The 18,519-nt window shown below is 42.5% G+C and overlaps 1 protein-coding gene across 2 annotated transcripts in view; it reads right to left on the bottom strand.

Annotated features, from left to right (window-relative positions):
* FER1L6 (fer-1 like family member 6) overlaps positions 1 to 18,519 on the bottom strand; it is a 121,617-nt gene that overhangs the window by 72,389 nt on the left and 30,709 nt on the right. For both annotated transcript variants that reach the window (XM_077764622.1, XM_077764631.1), the window contains exons 13-17: positions 17,392 to 17,512; positions 15,075 to 15,175; positions 9,824 to 9,914; positions 6,781 to 6,900; positions 4,414 to 4,566 (exon numbers count right to left, since the gene is read on the bottom strand). In XM_077764622.1, the coding sequence (XP_077620748.1) occupies positions 4,414 to 4,566; positions 6,781 to 6,900; positions 9,824 to 9,914; positions 15,075 to 15,175; positions 17,392 to 17,512 (586 nt within the window). The remainder of the gene's footprint in view (positions 1 to 4,413; positions 4,567 to 6,780; positions 6,901 to 9,823; positions 9,915 to 15,074; positions 15,176 to 17,391; positions 17,513 to 18,519) is intronic.

An 18,519-nucleotide genomic window follows, 5' to 3' on the forward strand; every position in this document is an offset into this window, starting at 1 on the left:
GGGATGGGCATGGAGGAGGACACTTGTGCGGATGAGCACTGGGTGTTATGTGGAAACTAATTTGACAATAAACTATTTGTAAAAAATAAAAAATAGGGGCGCTTAGGTGGCTCAGTTGGTTAAGCATCCGACATCGGCTCAGGTCATGATCTCACGGTTTGTGGGTTTGAGCCCCACATCGGCCTCTGTGCTGACAGCGCAGAGCCTGGAGCCTGTTTCAGATTCTGTGTCTCCCTCTCTCTCTGACCCTCTCCTGTTCACGCTGCCTCTCTCTCAGAAATAAAACATTTAAAAAAAAATAAAAATAAAAAAATAAAAATAAAAAAAAATAAAAAATAAAAACAGGGGAAGTCTTGGCAAGTCAGAAAAAGGAGCCAGAGATGGTTAATTCACACAGATTGTGCTGAAGTTGGTCAACTAGTATCAGAAAGAGAGGGTTTGCTTGCTTTGTAGACGTTTGTATGTGGCAGGACCCAATCATCACTTTGTGCCGCATCCTAGATAAATGTGGACTGAGAGCTGGGGTCCTGAGGACTGGCTGGACTCAGGAGATAGGATAGAGATGGAGGCAAGATCAATGAAGGGCTCTCTGGAGTCCAGCTGGGGGTGGGGGGTATTCACATGAAGCCATGATTCCAGGAAAAGAGAAAAGGAAAATGGAGCACCACCCTCTAGCTGGGTTCTGAGCACATTCAGCTCCTCCCACAGGGAGTTTCCTTTGGGTCACGGACATCCTTTTCCACCCTGCGGCCACTACGGGTAAGGTGGGGAGGAGACCGCAGTGGGAGAGCTCTGCTCTTTTGGATGGTGGATTGAGCTGAGCTTAGCAAATTTTGTTCCAGCGATTCCACCCTGTTCACTATAGCATTATGAATATATTTAAATTAGAAAAAAAAGAAAGATGGGGTGCCTGGGTGGCTTAGTTAAACCTCTGACTTCAGTTTAGGTCATGATCTCATGGTTTGTGGGTTCGAGCCCCGTCTCGGGTTCTGTGCTGACAGCTCGGAGTCTGGAACCTGCTTTGGATTCGGTGTTTCCCTCTCTCTCTGCCCTTCCCCTGCTTGTGCTCTCTCTCTCTCTCTCTCTCTCAAAAATGAATAAACATTAAAAAAAAATTTTTTTAAGAGAAAGATCATGGAACCAGGAACCAGGATTTACTATTACCATTTACTATTTATTTGGCCATGTGACTTCAGATGACACACTTTAGTTTCCTCTAGATTAACATTCCCCGAACTGGACCCCTAGTAAAAGTAGTTTCATAACATTTGTAAATAACTATTCTAGATGAATAAGGTTGGCAAGCACGGGCTGTAAAAGTTAAAGATGTTTCCTGACTGCAGAACTTCTGGAAGCCTTCCGCCAGCTAATGGGCACCGTGACACCCCTCGAGAGGATGCACCTGCAACCTCCCAAATGGATTTGAACATGGAAGTTTGTGGAGCCAGGAGCTGTTGCACAGCATAAACTCTGAGGAAACTCTGGCCTACAGATTTTTGAGGTTTGCAGTCTATTATCTGTCTTCCTGCAATTTTAATTCTCAGCTAAGAAATCAGAGTGAGCGGCAGGCAGTGAACACTTTGCCTCCCTGATGCCACTCTTGTTTTCTTCAGATTTAGCATTTCGGTGAAGAGAAACGGACAGAAACAGAGATGGAGAGAGGGAATGAAAAGCAATGGTGACAATCAAATCAGAATGGAAACGGTTCTGCTGAATCATCTTATCTAGATGATTCATCAAGTCAGTGCAAATGAATTAAACGACATTTAAAAAGCTATTGCCGGGCAATAAACTATTTGTAAAAAAAAAAAAAAAAAAGCTATTGCCCAGAGTGATTGCAATGACAAAAGGAAAATACAGACAAAGACGTCAGTGAGGGCCACAGGGCGAAGATTCTGAACTCTCAGTTATGTCCAACCTCTGGTTTTATTTGACAGTTAGTTGTTCTTTGTTCTAATTTTAAATAAGGCAAGCAGACATCAAACTATTTGGGAGGAAGTAACTTTACACTGATTTTCTAGTATTTTTAGCAGAGCCCTCGGAAACGATTTGCTATTTTTAGGACAAATGTTTCTCGTGACCCCAGAATTCCTTGGATGGAGAAACTTGAAGAGAAGCCCTGACATTTGTGGTAAATAACTAGAGTGAACATTTTTTTTGGTTACCATTTTACAGGGACCAGTTAAAAAATCATATTATACACATGACAGAAAACAACATACATGACAAAAACAACATGCATTACAGAAAATAACATACAGAGCCACAAATACTTCAGCAGATATGAAGGGGCACACAATTCAGACACATCCCCTAGATATTGGATGCCAATCTGTTTGAGTGCCAACACTGACTGAGTGATTACCCTGGATGATATACACTCTGCGTTCTTTATAGACAGTTATCCACTTAACCCTCAGCACCATCTCCATTTGATGGCTGAAGAAGAGGAGACACAGAGATGTTAGGTAACTTGCCCAAGGTCATGCACCCTGTAAATATTAGCCCCAGAATTCTGTAATGGGTTAAACTGTATTCCCCTAAAATTCATACATTGAAGTCCTACCACTCATTGGCTTAGAATAAGACCTTATTTGGCAATAGGGTCATAGAAGATACAGTTAACATGAAGTTAAAACTGCAGTGTGATTCTTTTTTTTTTTTAATATTTTTATTTATTTCTAGGAGAGAGAGAGAGAGAGAGACAGCGTGAGCAGGGGAGGGTCAGAGAGAGAGGGAGATACAGACTCTGAAACAGGCTCCAGGCTCTGAGCTGACAGCACAGAGCCCGATGCGGGGCTCGAACCCACAAACCGCAAGATCATGACCTAAGCAAAAGTCGGATGCTTAACCGACTAAGCCACCCAGACGCCCCAACTGCGGTGTGATTCTTAACAAAAAGGACATCATGTGAAGAGGGATACATACCCACAGGGAGAACACAATATAGAGATTTGAGTTATGCTCCTACTGGCCAAGAACTGCCAGAAGTTAGGACAGGTGCTTCCCTAGCGTTTTCAGAAGGAGCATGGCTCTGCCAATGCCTTCATCTCAGATTTCCAACCTTTAGAATTGTGAAATAATGCATTTCTGTTGTTTAAGCCACTCGGTGGTACTTTGTTACAGCAGCCCTGATAAACTAATACAAATTCCAACCAGATTTACCTCATTTCAAAGCCTAAGTATTAAATGATTATCCCCTACAACATTTGATAATGTCTCTTCTGTCTGCAACATTTAATAATCACATCTAAGTAGACTCTAAAACATTTGGATGGCACTTAGAGGCTATCCAATCTACCTGCCCATTGCCATATTTATATCAAAAGGACTAAGATCAAATATGGACCTCCATATAGGAAACCATTTCCCTCTCATGGCTATCATAGGTCCTGGTTAGATCCTCTGGAAACACATACACATACTCACTCACTCACTCAACTCATCATCCATGTGGTAGCCCTACAAATACTAAAAATCTCTATCAGGACATCAAATCTTCTCTTCTCAGTTAAACATTGTTATCTCTTCACCCATTCTTCATACGGTATGGTTAATGAGCCTTCTCACCCTCCCCCTGAAGCAGTGGAAGATAATTATGTTGTAGCAAGAAATCAGAACTACAATTTCCAGGAAAATCTCCTATGAGTTGGGAAGAGTTAGTCAGTCAAATTATACATTCTTGTCAGTCACTGGTGAGTGCCAAGCCCCTTGACCACTTTTTCTCCATATTTTTTCAAGTTTGCTTCTGAGATAGAAATTTATAGTATAGGTAAAATACCCAGGGTCTCCAAGAAAGGCTCAAATTTTGATTTAGAAACAGTAGCATCCATCCAGAGACTGTACCTATGATTGTCCACTCATGATGCATCAGGGGAGACATCAGGTGACCTATCTGCCTGAAGGGTACAGGGAACCTACATGAAATTTCACAACTGGAAGCCACCAGGAATCTTGAACTGCCAGTTCTGTGAAATACAATCTTTTTTTCTTGTAATTTTCCTTGAAATCTATTTTTTAAAATGTAGATGAACTCATGTGAAGAGATGTCATGGATAAATTATGCAAGAGAAAAGGTAGAGAGAAAACTAATAGAAAAACAGTTAGTTTTCCTAATGATCAAAGAAATAAAAATTAAAGCAACCTTGAGGTACATCTGCTACATTAAAAAAAAAAAACTCTTTCATATGTGTCTGTTGACATGGTAATGGAAAACTGGAGAATATTCAGCCTCAAGATGGTCTACTAAATCACAGTTTGAATCAAGAGGAGACAAGGTATTTCAGCTGTCTGTCCTCAGACCTTTGAAAGTGTTGGGGAAAAGTCAGAGACATGGACACACATGAAGAATGCTGAGAGACTCAGGAAAAGCAGAGATTTCCTATCGTTGAGTCAAAAATAGTGCAGACTTACTTTGAGGAAATGAGTTTTGATCTTCCCACAGTGTTTGCCCATCTGCTCACTGACAGGGGAATAGAGCAGGTCCTTGGAGGCGATGCGGGCATATGCCACTTTCCTGTTGTTGCTGAGCATCCAGATGAAGACATCAGGGATGGTGTGCTGTGGCTGTGGAACGGAGGGAAATGGATTTGATGGGTTGGTGCTTAACAAGTACCCTTCCAAAATTCTCCTCCCTGAGACAGTCCCTCTCTGTAAAACAAATTCTGTGACTTAAACCATCAAGGCACTTAAACGTCTATGCAATCAAGCAAGTTAAGTGTAGCTTCTTTGGGAAAGCCTTATGTCATGACTTGTAAGTACATATAAACCCCATTATGTCTAACTTGGCTACTGTATCTTAAGGACATGCAAGTGGGATCCATGATTTGACATCTTTGGTGGCCTACTTTTCTCCATCTATGAAACAAATATCTTCCCCTTTTGTTGTTGTTGTTGTTTTTTGTAATCATGTAATGATTTAGACTCAAACATTGGTCCTCCTAAGAGCCAGGTAGCTTTCCAGAATATTCAAATGAAAAAGCAAAAGCTAACATCCATGAATGTCTTTCTATTTGCTCTTTTTTAAATTTTTTTAATGTTTATTTACTTATGAGGAAGAGGGACAGAGTGTGAGTGGGGGAGGGACAGAGAGAGATGCACACAGAATTAGAAGCAGGCTCCAGGCTCTGAGCTGTCAGCACATAGCCCAAGGCGGGGAATGAACTCACGAACTGTGAGATCATGACCTGAACCGAAATTGGACGCTTAACTGACTAAGCTACCTAGGCACCCCTCTATTTGCTCTTAAGGAAGGAAAAACAATTCTTCAAAGGACTTTAGACCTAAAATATGGTTACCAAGTATTTTAGCTCTATTTTAGGTTGTTATTCAGGAGAAATCTGACTAACTTACACATTAAATTCTACTTTAAAATTGAGCTAATCAAGACAGGAATTACAGAATTCCCTGCTAAGAGGCCCATTATGTTGTAAGTGTTTGAAATGCATATTTCTGAGCCAACATAGCTACCAAATCAAAAGGGAGGTACATTGTCATAAACCATGCTTTTACTTTCCTGGGCTCGTAGCCGTGCTCTGCCTTTCTAAACCCATAATCCTCTGGTGTAATTTGTTCTGCTAGAAGGCATCCCTTCTCTCTTTATATGGAAACATCAGCGAAGAGGTTTTCCTAGCCAGAGGGTTGGTCAGTCACAGACCTGAAGTCCTGATGCTTGGTTTGAACCTTCTGGGTGCTTATTAAAATTCCTGCATCTGCTAAAATGACTTCCTGTCTCACTGTTTATTACGTCCCTGGGCAGTGATGGATTTGCAACAAGATATACAACTTTCGAGATTGACAGACAGAAGCAGTAATTTTCTGTATCTCTCCTTGAAACCTTCCCGTAAAAAATCCAGTATCTGACAAAAGCAAATATGAGGACCTTTTTAGAACATTCTATAAGTCACAAAAGCTACTGTTTACAACTAACTTTAAAGGAGAAGCTGTTTTGACTTTTACTGGATATGAGTTTAAATCCACTTACAGTTGAAAACTAATTAAAGTCCCCATACTTTGACTTATTTTGACTTTCTTGATTCCATTAAGGAATATGCTTTTTATTTCTCCTGAATACTCAGGCTTCATTTATTTTTTTTTAAAATGTTTATTTATTTCTAGGAGACAGAGAAAGAGACAGAGTGAGCAGGGGAGGGTCAGAGAGAGAGGGAGTCACAGACTGAAACAGGCTCCAGGCTCTGAGCTGGCAGTCAGCACAGAGCCTGACGCGGGGCTCGAACCCACGAACCGTGAGATCATGACCTAAGCGAAAGTCGGACGCTTAACCAACTAAGCCACCCAGGCACCCCACTCAGGCTTCATTTAAAAAAATCAATAAAGCTGTACATGTTTGGCTTAATTTAAAAATCTCCCTTCTCACCCCTAAACTAATAGTGCCTGCTCACTCTGCAGGGCTTGGAAGAGAGCATTNGTCACAGACTGAAACAGGCTCCAGGCTCTGAGCTGGCAGTCAGCACAGAGCCTGACGCGGGGCTCGAACCCACGAACCGTGAGATCATGACCTAAGCGAAAGTCGGACGCTTAACCAACTAAGCCACCCAGGCACCCCACTCAGGCTTCATTTAAAAAAATCAATAAAGCTGTACATGTTTGGCTTAATTTAAAAATCTCCCTTCTCACCCCTAAACTAATAGTGCCTGCTCACTCTGCAGGGCTTGGAAGAGAGCATTGCTCTCCATCTTTTATCCTTATCAAACATTCAAACTTCACTAGGAATATATTTGGTCTAATCCCCTAAAGGAAGTTTGCCTTAGAGATGATTACCTCATCAACGAGGAAGCGGATTTTTTCCACAAAGATTTCGGCTTCATGGATCATTTCATCAAGAGATAATTTTTTCTTCTGCTGCTGAATGATTGCCTTGGCCTCCTTGGCCATTGCTTCCTGAAACAAGACAAGAGTCCATGTAGATTTTTCTAGCCATTTGGACAGTAAGTACTATCCTGTTGCTGGTGAATCCTGAAGGTGCTTGTTAAGTTCCACACCGAGCCATTCATGGAGCTGTTTCAGGGTCTGCCAGGGTGCACACTGTTCATTTAACAGAAATTTCATAGACATATGGCGGCCAATGAATATCATCTCACCTTTGTTTGATAGAATAGAAGCCAAGGTCTGGAAAAGTCAGAGATTTGTCAAGGTCCAATAGCTCTGTGAGCCAGGGCCTAAATCCAAGAACTAAAATGTATTGAGTTCTTACTCTGCCAGGCAAAGCTCTACCTGCTGAATTACTCCTCATTGCTTCTCACAGCAGGCTCCCGGGGCGGGTACCATTGCTGAGAGAGCAATGCAGGACCGGAAGGCCAAGCTAGAGCTGGGCCCCACTGAGTCCAGAACCCACGTCCTTAGTCAACGCCCTTACTTCTTCTTCCAGATGCTTGAGGGATGCTTCCAGACCAACCTGGTGTCACTTGAGAAACACTGCCACTCAGTCTGAGTGTTTGGAATATCCAAGTGTTTATTTGGATTCATTCACTCAGCTGCATTTTTGTGCAGACGAAACCCCCAAACATTTATAGTGATTTCTGGCACCCTGCGTGAATGGGTCTTGCCTACTCTCTGCTTCATCTCACATTGCTTTGCTTCATACGCTGGGGCCCAGGCACACTGGTCCTCACGAAGGCCCCAGACATGCCACGCTCAGTCCGTACTCAAGACCAGTGGGCTTTCCTCTTGTTCAGATGCTCTTCCTGGACTCTGCATGGCTCGTTCCTTCCCAAGCCTCAGCTCCAATGTCACCATTGCATCATGTCCCCCACATTTTCTGATCACCATGGCCTTACAAAGTTTCCTTCATAACCATAACCTGTAATCATTTTGTTTATTTGTTGTTTACCTTTCAATCTTCTGTCTTCTCCACTGAAATATAAACTTCACTAGGACAGGGACATCCTCTGGTTTGTTCTTACTTTGCTCTTACTTTGTTCTCAGTGTCTGGCAGAGTTCCTGACACATAGCTAGTGTTAAATGAATGTTTGCAGAATGAATAAGCCAATCAATTAATGAATTCCTCAGGGGCTAGTACCAAGTACTTGCAGCTCTGTGTTCCCAGCACCTAGCATAGAGTCTGGCACATAGGAAGCCTTTGGTAAGTGCTGGCCAGGAGGACTGAATACTTGATGTGTATCAGGTACTATCCTAGGAGCTAAGGCCCAGGACAGAGGAAGACACAGGCTTCCTTCCCTGAGACTTTGACAGTCTGGTGAGCTAAAAGTGATGTATGTGCAAAACATCAGGAGACCAGAGAGAGGCAGAGCTAGGCTTTATAGATGACATGACATTTGAGCTGGGTCTTTAAAAAGGAATGGAATTCATCAGGTGATAAGAAGAGAAAGGAAAGTCCAGGTAGAGAAACCAATTGCAGACAGAAGGTATGTATGCCTGACAGATGCCAGTGATTTTTGAAGCAATGGTGATCTAATCAGGTTTGTGTTTTAGAAGGACCATTCTGCTTGTGGTATGGAAGATGGGCTGGAGGAAGCCATAGTCTGGGCCTAGTGGGTGCTAAGGAAATTGGTGTAGGCAGAGATTCTGGGGATGAAGAAGTGGAACAAGTTCCAGAGTCTTTAAGGGGAGGAATCAACAGGGCCTATGGTCTAATTGACTATTGAGGGTTAGGAATAAAGATTTAAAGTTGAGTCTAGGCTTCTGGTCGGAGCAACAAGTATAGCTGATGGCGCTAATAGAGGATGTGGAACAAAGTTACATTGGAACCTGATGGGTTTCATAGGGTGGGTTGAGTTGGAGGTGCTGTGAGACAGGTAGATGATGTGCCCACTGGAAGGGTGGAAATACAGGTCCAGAGATGAGAAGGGAGAGCTGGGCCGCCACAAGATATTGAATGCATGGACTGGTTCAGGCCAAGGACTGCTGGAGGTTGAGAAAGCTCTTTATTTCTCAATGTAGAGCTCTGTGGGCAATATGCAGTAGATGACATTGCAGAGACAGGGAAAGGCAGCTGGAGGTGCTAAAGAAGAAATGGGGTAGGAAGATCTATATAGTGAAAATCTGGCCTCCCTTGGAATACAGAGGAGGAGTACATAAACCCTTGTTTATTATTCTGGGAAGAAAGGTGAGCCTGTTTAGAGATGTGGGTTTTAGTGTCTAGACTATGATTAATTAGCTGTGACCTTTAAAAAAATCCTTTAATCTCGCTGAGCCCCACTCGCATCTTCAAAATGCCCCTGACCAGTCAAACACGGAGTCATTTTTCTTTGAAGAATTATCATGGCCTCATACAAAACATCCCGTGGTGCTGCTGTTGGAGCTGAAGTTTCGAGGTGAGATAAGCCAGGGTCTGAGCTGGTCTGGCAGCTCTCAACCATTCGATAGGAACGGAGGATCTGTGAGGCACGCAGAGCTGTGCGGGTTCTCCAGGACACAGAGAGGGATCGGCTCCTGCCCCACTGTCAAGAAAGCTTACAACTCTTCACAATTCTTAATGGAAAGAAACCAAGGAGGCGAATAACAGTTTGGTTTTTTTTCTTTTTTGGTCTCTCCATTTGTGAGGCAAAAAGAGTCTATGCCTTTGACAAAATATAAATGTCGAGAAAATGGTCAAGGAGGAAATCCATCAGAATAGGATATAGGACTGATGGGTTTCTAGATCATTCTTATAAACATTCAATAAATGCTCATTCCTTTCCAACTTACCCATATATTCACTTCTCACTCATGCTTCTACATCACGCAGATGTATAACCTTTAGAACCTTATCCTCATCTGGCCTGTGACCTATGCTCATCTGTGAGGTTTATTTTTAAAGCACATGTTTTAATTCTGTTCAAAGTATAAATAGATTTTCACATACCAGCTCCTGCCAATAGAGCGTAAGTCGTTTCTTATCTAAAGTGGTTTGGTTCAACATCTTGGGCTTCTTTTCTGCTTCAGAGATAAAGGCACTGTAAGAGAATAACAATTTTGAAACCTACTTAGTGAAAATCCATTTACGTACTTCCAGAGATTTGCAAATACACTTTCTGCAACACAATGAGAAAGTGGATGAAGCCACAGAACCAAGATTTCTCATTTCGAATTAAGCAATGATGGGGGTGCCTGGTGGCTCAGTCAGTTAAGTGTCTGACTTTGGCTCAGGTCATGATCTCACTGTTGAGGAGTTTGAGCCCTGCATCAGGCCTGCCTCTCTGCTACCAGTGAAGAAGGAGCCTGCTTCAGATCTCTCCCCCTCTCTCTGCCCCTCCCCTACTCACTCTCTATCTCAAAGACAAATAAACATTAAAAAAAAAAAAAAGAATTAAGCAATGGTGCACTAATTTTTCTAAGAGCCAAAGTGAGGATTGGAAATGATGCCCAGACCCCACATTAGTTTGGGGGAATAGATGTTTGTTTTCCTATTTTCTTTCACATACATATCTATTGTGATTGCTATCTAAGGTCATAACGACAAACATAAAATAATGCAGTTTTCCATCATCTTACACATTTAGCACACATCAAGAGTTTCCTGAAAAGTTGTATGTAAAAAATATTTTAGAGTCAATACTGGGAGATGTCCTTGCATGTTAAAAACTCTACCAGCGACTGAGTAGTAACACTTGGAGGCATGATGTTAAAAACATGTTCAAATCAGGATATCTGGGTGGCTGAGTTGGTTAAGCATCCGACTTTGGCTCAGGTCATGATGTCACAGTTTGTGAGTTTGAATCCAGTGTTGGACTCTATGCTGACAGCTCAGAACCTAAAGTCTGCTTTGGATTCTGTGTCTCCCTACCTCTCTGCCCATCCCCCGCTCACACTCCGTCTGTTTCTCTCTCTCTCAAAATAAATATTTAAAAAATTTTTTCTTAAATAAGTTCAAATCATGTTTTCAGTCATATGTGGAATTTGAGAAACTTAACAGAAGACCATGGGGGAAGGGTAGGGGAGAAAATGACTTCACACAGAGAGGGAGGCAAACCATAGGAGACTCTTAAATACAGAGAACAAACTGAGGGTTAATGGGAGGGGGTGGGAGAGAAGAGAAAATGAGTAATGGGCATTGAGGAGGGCACTTGTCGGTGAACACTGGTGTGTTGTATGTAAACGATGAATCATGGGAATCTACTCCCAAAGCCAAGGGCACACTGTATACACTGTATGTTAGCCAACTTGATAATAAATTATATTAAAATAATAATAATAATAATAATAAATAAAAAAATGGTAGAGGTTATGAATGCAATTGAAGAAGAAATATAAATGGCTTTAAAACTTGGGGAAATATGATAATGCCCTCATTAGTGAAAATTTAAATGCAAATTAAAATCAATGCAATTTTCACCTATTACCAGTTGGATAATATTCAAGGTCAGTGGGGAAATAGTCACTCTCCTTCACTAATTGTTTAAGAGACAATTTGACAGCACTTGCCAAAAATTAAATGTCTACATAATTTGATCCAAAAAATAAGCTAGAATTCTGTCCTTCAAAAACAACTGAAAATTTTTGCAAGAAGATGTTTATACAGTAATGCTTATCACAGCATTGTTTATACTAGCAAAATAAGTAACAACAACTAGTATATCAGAGACAAGTTAAATACGCGATACGTATCACACAATTAAATACTGAGGACTACTATGTACTACTGTAGGAAGATTCTAGTGCTAGTTTGTGGAGTGAAAGAGCAACCTGTTGAACAACACGTGTTAACATTTGTGGAAAAATACAGTGTTCATGAATGTGTGGGTTTGCAAATGCACAGGAAAAAAAATCCAGGAGGACAGATCAAACTTGTCTCTGCTGAATGGGACTGGAGAGAGAACTGAGAACACTTTTTCTTTGTATATTCCTACGGTTTCTTGGTTAGATGAGCATCTAATACTGCTCATCTAACCAGAAAAATCAATGACAAAGGAAACAAAAAGGGGAAGATGCCACACTTCCCGGTGAGGGGCCCTGTGTCAGAGCTGGAAACCTCACCAGCAATTCTCTTCGGACATACTAGTCAAGTCACATTTTCTCTTCATTTCTATTTATTAATTTCTTAATTAAAATTTTTGTTTACTGTTTATCTTTGAGAAAGAGAGAGAGAGACAGAGTGTGAATGGGGGGGGGAGGGACAGAGAGAGAGGGAGACACAGAATCAGAAGCAGGCTCCAGGCTCCAAGCTGTCAGCACAGAGCCTGACGTGGGGCCCAAACCCATGAACCATGAGATCCTCATGTGAGCCGAAGTCAGAGGCTTAACTGACTGAGCCACCCAGGCGCCCCATTTTCTCTTGATTTTAAAAAAGAAGATTGGGGCGCCTGGGTGGCCTAGTCGGTTAAGCGTCCGACTTTCGCTTAGGTCATGATCTCGCGGTTCCTGGGTTCGAGCCCCGCGTCGGGCTTTGTGCTGGCTGCCAGCTCAGAGCCTGGAGCCTGTTTCAGTCTGTGACTCCCTCTCTCTCTGACCCTCCCCTGCTCACTCTGTCTCTCTCTCTCTTTCCTAGAAATAAAAAAAAAGAAGATAAAGGATGGGCGCCAGGGTGGCTCAGTCGGTTAAGCCTCTGGCTTTGGCTCAGGTCATGATCTCATGGTTCGTGGGTTCAAGCCCCGCAGCGGGCTCTGTGCTGACAGCTCAGAACCTGGCGCCTGTTTCAGACTCTGTGACTCCCTCTCTCTCTGGCCCTCCCCTGCTCACGCTGTCTCTCTCTCTCTCAGAAATAAATAAAACACTTAAAAAAAAAAAAGAAGATAAAGGATTATATTTTGAAGAAGTCATCTTGTTGCCACATGTCTACCTTTCTGAGAGACACAAGAAACTCCATTCCACTCCCGAATGGACCAGCGCAAGGAGACATGGTGGACACATCTGACTTCTGATCTCTCTCTCCCTCTCTCTCAGGGGGAGAAACCATTGATTTCCTCAACAGATTTGGAGTAAATGACCATGGTACCTGTTTGTGTCCATTCCTGATCTTTCGGCCCCAGACTGCTGTGACCTGTGGACAGCCTCCTCACCTTCCTGGGGCAAGTGACCTGTCCCTTCTGGTGGAGAAGATCCAGAAGTTCAGCCGCTTAACCATGAAGAGGTCGGCAGCAGGGAGGAAACAGGAAGCCCACCTTGACCTCAGGTCCAAGCTGCTTTCTCCAATTCAAGTTTACCAAATATAAAGGAACATTTTGATCTCTGTCTGACCCTCATAAATATGTATCCAGTTGCTTATAAACTTGAAGAGAAAGGGTAATGATCATCACCCTAAAGAGCCCCCTAATATAGAAAATTATTAAGCTATAATTTGCCCACAAACAGTTTCTAAAAATATGAGATCATGAAGCTTTTTAAAGATGCTCAAAGAGAACTGCAGGTGACACTTAGCTCACAGCAAGAGCAACACTGATGGATACTGCTTCTATAATGAGAAATGGAAAAGAAATATAGAAAGAAATCTATATACTTATTTGCTTTCCAAAGCAAAAATGATGGGTAATTGAGAGCTTAGGAAAGACAGAACTTATAAAGCAGAATTTAGCTATTTAACTATCCCCTATCTACTAGTTTTTGCCTTCCATCAAGTGAGTCTCCACCCCTTCTTTAGTGCTTCCATTATGACAAAATCTTTCTCTCTCTCTCTTTTTTTTTTTTTTTTTGAGAGAGAGCACGAGTAGGGGTAGAGGGATAGAAGGAGAGGGTGAGAGAGAATCTTAAGCAGTCTCCTGCCCAGTGCAAAGCTCAACATGGGGCTCAATCTCACTACGCTGAGATCATGATCTGAGTCAAAATCAAGAGATGCTCAACCGACTGAGCCACCCAGGTGCCTGTCACTATGCTAAATTCTCATTTTTGCCCAACTCTTGACCTAATTAATTTATTTTTTTTAATGTTTATTATTTTTGAGAGAGAGAGAGACAGAGAGACAGAGGGCAACTGGGGGAGGGGAAGAGAGAGAGGGAGACACAGAATCCAAAGCAGGTTCCAGGCTCTGAGCTGTCAGCACAGAGCCTGACACAGGGCTTGAACCCACAAACGGTAAGATCGTGACCTGAGCTGAAGTCAGACTGAGCCACCCAGGTGCCCCTTGACCTATTTAATTTCAAGAGTTAGTCCAGATTGTTCCCTTATGTGGTAGGCAAGGCCCTACAATGGCCCCCTTCTCCTGCTTTTCTTCCTATTGTGTAATTTCCTCCCTTTGAATGCACACTGGACCTAGTGACTTACTCATAGTAGAGTATGTCAAGAGGGATGGGGTGTCACTTCCAAGATTAGGTTATAAAAGACCATGACCTCCATCTTGCTGGCATGCTCTCTCTGACTCTTCTTGCTTGTTCATTCTGATGAAGTCAGCCACCATGTCGTGAGAGGTAGCCTCGAGAGACCCACGTGGTGAAGAATTGAGACTGACTGCCAACTGACAGCCAGCAGGGAACTGAAGTCCTCCATCCACCAACCCGTGAAGAACTGAATTATGCAAATAACCATGGGAGTGGGCTTGGCGGTAAAGCTTGCCCAACAGAGCCTTCTGGTCACTGCAGCCCCAGCTAATGCCTTGATTGTAGTCTAAGACATTCTAAGCAAAGGGCCTGGCTAAGCCACAGCTGGACTCCTGACCCACAGAAACCGAGATCATAATTACTGTTTAGTCACTAAATTTGGGAGTTGTTACTCCATAATAGGTAACTCATATGACCTGTTTTTAAATCTTTTACTATTATTGTTAGCCAACTGGAATCAGAGTCCTTAATTGGTGCTTACTGTTTTACATAGAAAATTCTGCTAAATAGTATTTGATTTATTATCCAATCCAATTGTCAAATAGTTGCTGAGTATCTACCAAATGCAGACCCATGCTTGGGATAACACTACTAGCATTTTTCTTGCTTCATTGATAAGTCTCTGCACTGAGTCTTTCTTTTCTTCTTCTTCTTCTTCTTTTTTTTTCTTTGTTTTATGCTTTAGTTAAGTGTCAGGAAGCAACAGCGAGCCCACAAGTGCCAGCTAAATTACAGAACCGAATAAAGATGGATAGAACACTGTGAAATGCTCATCTGAATGCATGTGAAATTGACTATTTTCTAAGGAGATTAAAAGCGGATTCCATATACGCTCAGCAGCCCATATGCCAGCTGTCCTCCCGGTACCTGCTTTGACCGATGAAGTCACTGAGCACCGTCTTCATTTTGTCTTCCGGTGCTTTCTCTGAAATCTTGATCAATTCTCTCACTTCTTCTATACTTTCTTCCTGGAAACAAACCATAGGGGTAGAAGGATGAGGGGCAGAAGGAGACACTGTAGTAGAAACCCCGATCAGAATACCTCAGACACAATATTTTGCTGGTTTTTGTGTTTTACAAATGAAGGGAGATTTCCCTCATTTTCTTGTGCCTGAACCGGGAAATGCTGCTGCATTCCAACTTCAAAACTTGCTTTTCACTGGAATCAGTCCAAATGCAAGCCTTCTCTTGCATTGCTCAAACTCATTGTTTCTATTCCAGATCATTTCTTAACAGGGAATCATTTATTTAGAGTCTACCCTGGGGGGAAACTAATGTCAGGAACTATCTAACAAAGTAGAGCAAATGAGATATAATATAAAAAACTTCAAAAGCAACATTCAGGTCAATTGATTATATGGGAATATAGTAACACTGAATAATTCTGATTTAAAGGGGATCAATTCTTCTGATTATAAGGAATTGAGGCAGGAGGTGAAGTGATATAGGAGGACAGGTTGCATACAACAATGGCTATGTGCTTGTATACTTAATAATCATACTTTTCTTTTTAGACCTCAATTCAGTGGCTCTCAATGGAGGCATACGGCACCCAAAATGCAATATACATGTTATCACTGCTTTGCCAGAATTTATAAAAATCGTATTACTCATCAAAGTCTGATGTCTGGGGATATATGTTTCCCTCTTTCCCCTTCACTATAAGAACAGGAAAATTGTGGAGTGGTTAAAATTTTAGGTATACGGTCAAGCTACCTCTGTTCAAATTCAGACTCTATCCTTATAACTAAACTAGTGCCCATATGCCCATTTTCCTATAAAGTCAGATAATAAGAGCACCCGTGTATAGCACCACCATAGAAAGGTGTGGACTTCTTCAGACAGTGCTTAGTGCTTAGTAAACATTCAGTCATGTTAGCCATGATATGCCAAGCATGTCAGGGAGCCGGCACTGAAAAAGGAATTGGGAATGAATGGTAAAGGCAGCAATGGTCTCTAGGGAAACATTCTGCTTTGTTTTGTCAAGCCTTTTAGAAATAAACTAAGACTCTTTGCCTGAAGGAGAAGCAAAACCAGCCTTTCAAAGCAAGTCTGTGGCCTCCACAAAACGTGACGTCAGATCGCCCTCAGACTCTACCTCCCTGATGCCTGGAATCCCCAACGCCAGAGGCGATGCTTTGTTTCACACAACTAGAGACAGAACTAGAAAGCAAATGAGAGAGAGAAATTTGTTTTTTCCTTAGCACAGGCTTTCATGGAATGAGAAGGTCACCTGGTGAGGCATGCGGGACAGAAAGTAGAGGGTGCCCCATGAGCTGTGTGGTGTGAGAAGAGAAATTGAGAGCAGGCACAAAGAAACCACAAAGGGCAGGCTCAAGAGCCCAAAGAAGCAGAGTTCCCAGGGGTGCTTTCCTCCCTGGGGTTAGGTGGAACAATCTGGCAGCCATTGCATATTGGCCCTGTTATAAATACTTCCCTCCAATCCTTCAAATAACTATTGGCTCATTTCAGGTGCCAGGTATTATGCCAGGTGCTACAGTACAGTAGGAAATGGTTATTGAACAAATAAACACACCAATCAATTGTAAAATATGGAGAGGCCTGAAGGTACAGCACAGGGCATTACAAGAGAAGCCTTCTGGCTTCTCTGAGGAAGTAGCTGAAGCTGAGCTGTGGAGGTTAACGGGTTACACAGTCAAAGCATGGAGGGAAAAGTAGCTCAGGCAGAGGGAACAGCATGGAGATGGCTATGAGGCATAAAGGAGCTTGGTTTCTTCAAGAAACAAGAAGTCCAGTGTGCTTGGAACAGGGGAGAAAGTATGTGAGAAGCAGGCCTGGAGAGGTGGGAGCACTTCACCTTGTAGGCAATTCTCCGCCATGTTAAGGGCTTAGGATTTTATATGAGTTGAAGCCAGGATCTATCAGTTCTGTGGAAAAGTTGTCAATCTCCTGCCCTAATCTTCTGATTAGGAAAACAGCCTATCCCTAGGTCCTATAATGTTAAGAAGCAGAACAGGGATTCTAATACAGACAGTTTTATTTAAAGTCAACACATATTCTCATTCCCTTCAGTCCAGAAGGTAGAAACTATGTACCCGCAAGCAGCAGCCACAATTTTTTTGTATTTAAATTGAGGTCAAGACCCTCTACTGGGTGGATAAAAAGGTCCCTTTTGCCTCAGGCTGCCCAATTTTCAAATCCATCACCTGTGAGCATCACCTACCAGCAGGTCCGCCATTTTCTCCAGCATGTTGGACCAGTGCAGCCTAAACGTCTGGTCTCCCCAAGAACTGATAAAGTAGACACAGGGCTTCTTGGCCTCAAAAGGCAAATAGTTGTAATTCCTGTGAAAACAAGTTTAGGTCTGGAAGTTAGTTGGCAATTGGTATTTTTCAGGCAATTCCAGCCACATGTTCATGTTTCGTATGGTCTGTGTGGGGTGGGGAAGGGCGATGACAAAACAATCAAACTACTGACTGTGTTCTAACTGGGGACAATAACAGTGAACAGATATGTGGCTACAATGGAAAGGCACTAGGAGCTACCCCATCAGACCCAGGACAAAGCCTAGAGCTGAGCACCAGGGGGCAGGGTTTATCATGCAAACCTTCTTCAAGGAGGAACTTCTGTTGCCAGTTTAGTGAGGACAGAAAGAGAAAACATAACATTTTCATTTTAATGTCTATTAGCTATGCACTGTGTGAAAATCATTTGAGATAATAGGTATGAATGAAATTGCTAGAAAACTGTAAGAGCATAATATAATATTAATTAGGATGAAGCACGTGCTCAATCTAAACTGCAGCAACCAGACTTCCATCCATCATCCATCCATGCATCCATCTATCCATGCACCCATGCATCCAACCACGCATCCATCTGTCCATCCATGCATCCATCTACCCATGCATCCACCCAAACATCTATGCATGCATCTATGCATGCATCTATGCATTCATGCATGCATGCATGCATGCATGCATCCATCCATCCATCCAATATTTACTGTTTCCATGCATTGGTGCTGATAAGGCAGGTTACCCACTCCGCTAAGAAGAGATAAGAGGGATGGCCAAGTAGCCAGATGGAGAGATGTGGAGTCAAAAGAAGTGTTTGAGGGTGACAGTTGGATATGCTTAAATGCTGATGAGAATAAGACAGCTAACAGGGGGGATTGAAGACACAAAAGAAGGAACTAATTGTCAGTTTTGGCCCTGAGGAAGGAAAGGGATGGGGTAAGGCAGGTAAGGTGAGAGTAGTGTGGCAAAAAGTTGGTGGTCCTTGTCTAATGGCAGCTATAGTCGTGACTAGGTTTTCCCCAAGCCCCTGTAATTTCCCCCCCAAAAAAACT

The sequence above is a fragment of the Crocuta crocuta genome, unplaced genomic scaffold, assembly GCF_008692635.1.
Source record: "Crocuta crocuta isolate KB4526 unplaced genomic scaffold, BGI_CrCroc_1.0 scaffold260, whole genome shotgun sequence".
In the NCBI taxonomy this organism is placed as follows: Eukaryota; Metazoa; Chordata; class Mammalia; order Carnivora; family Hyaenidae; genus Crocuta; species Crocuta crocuta.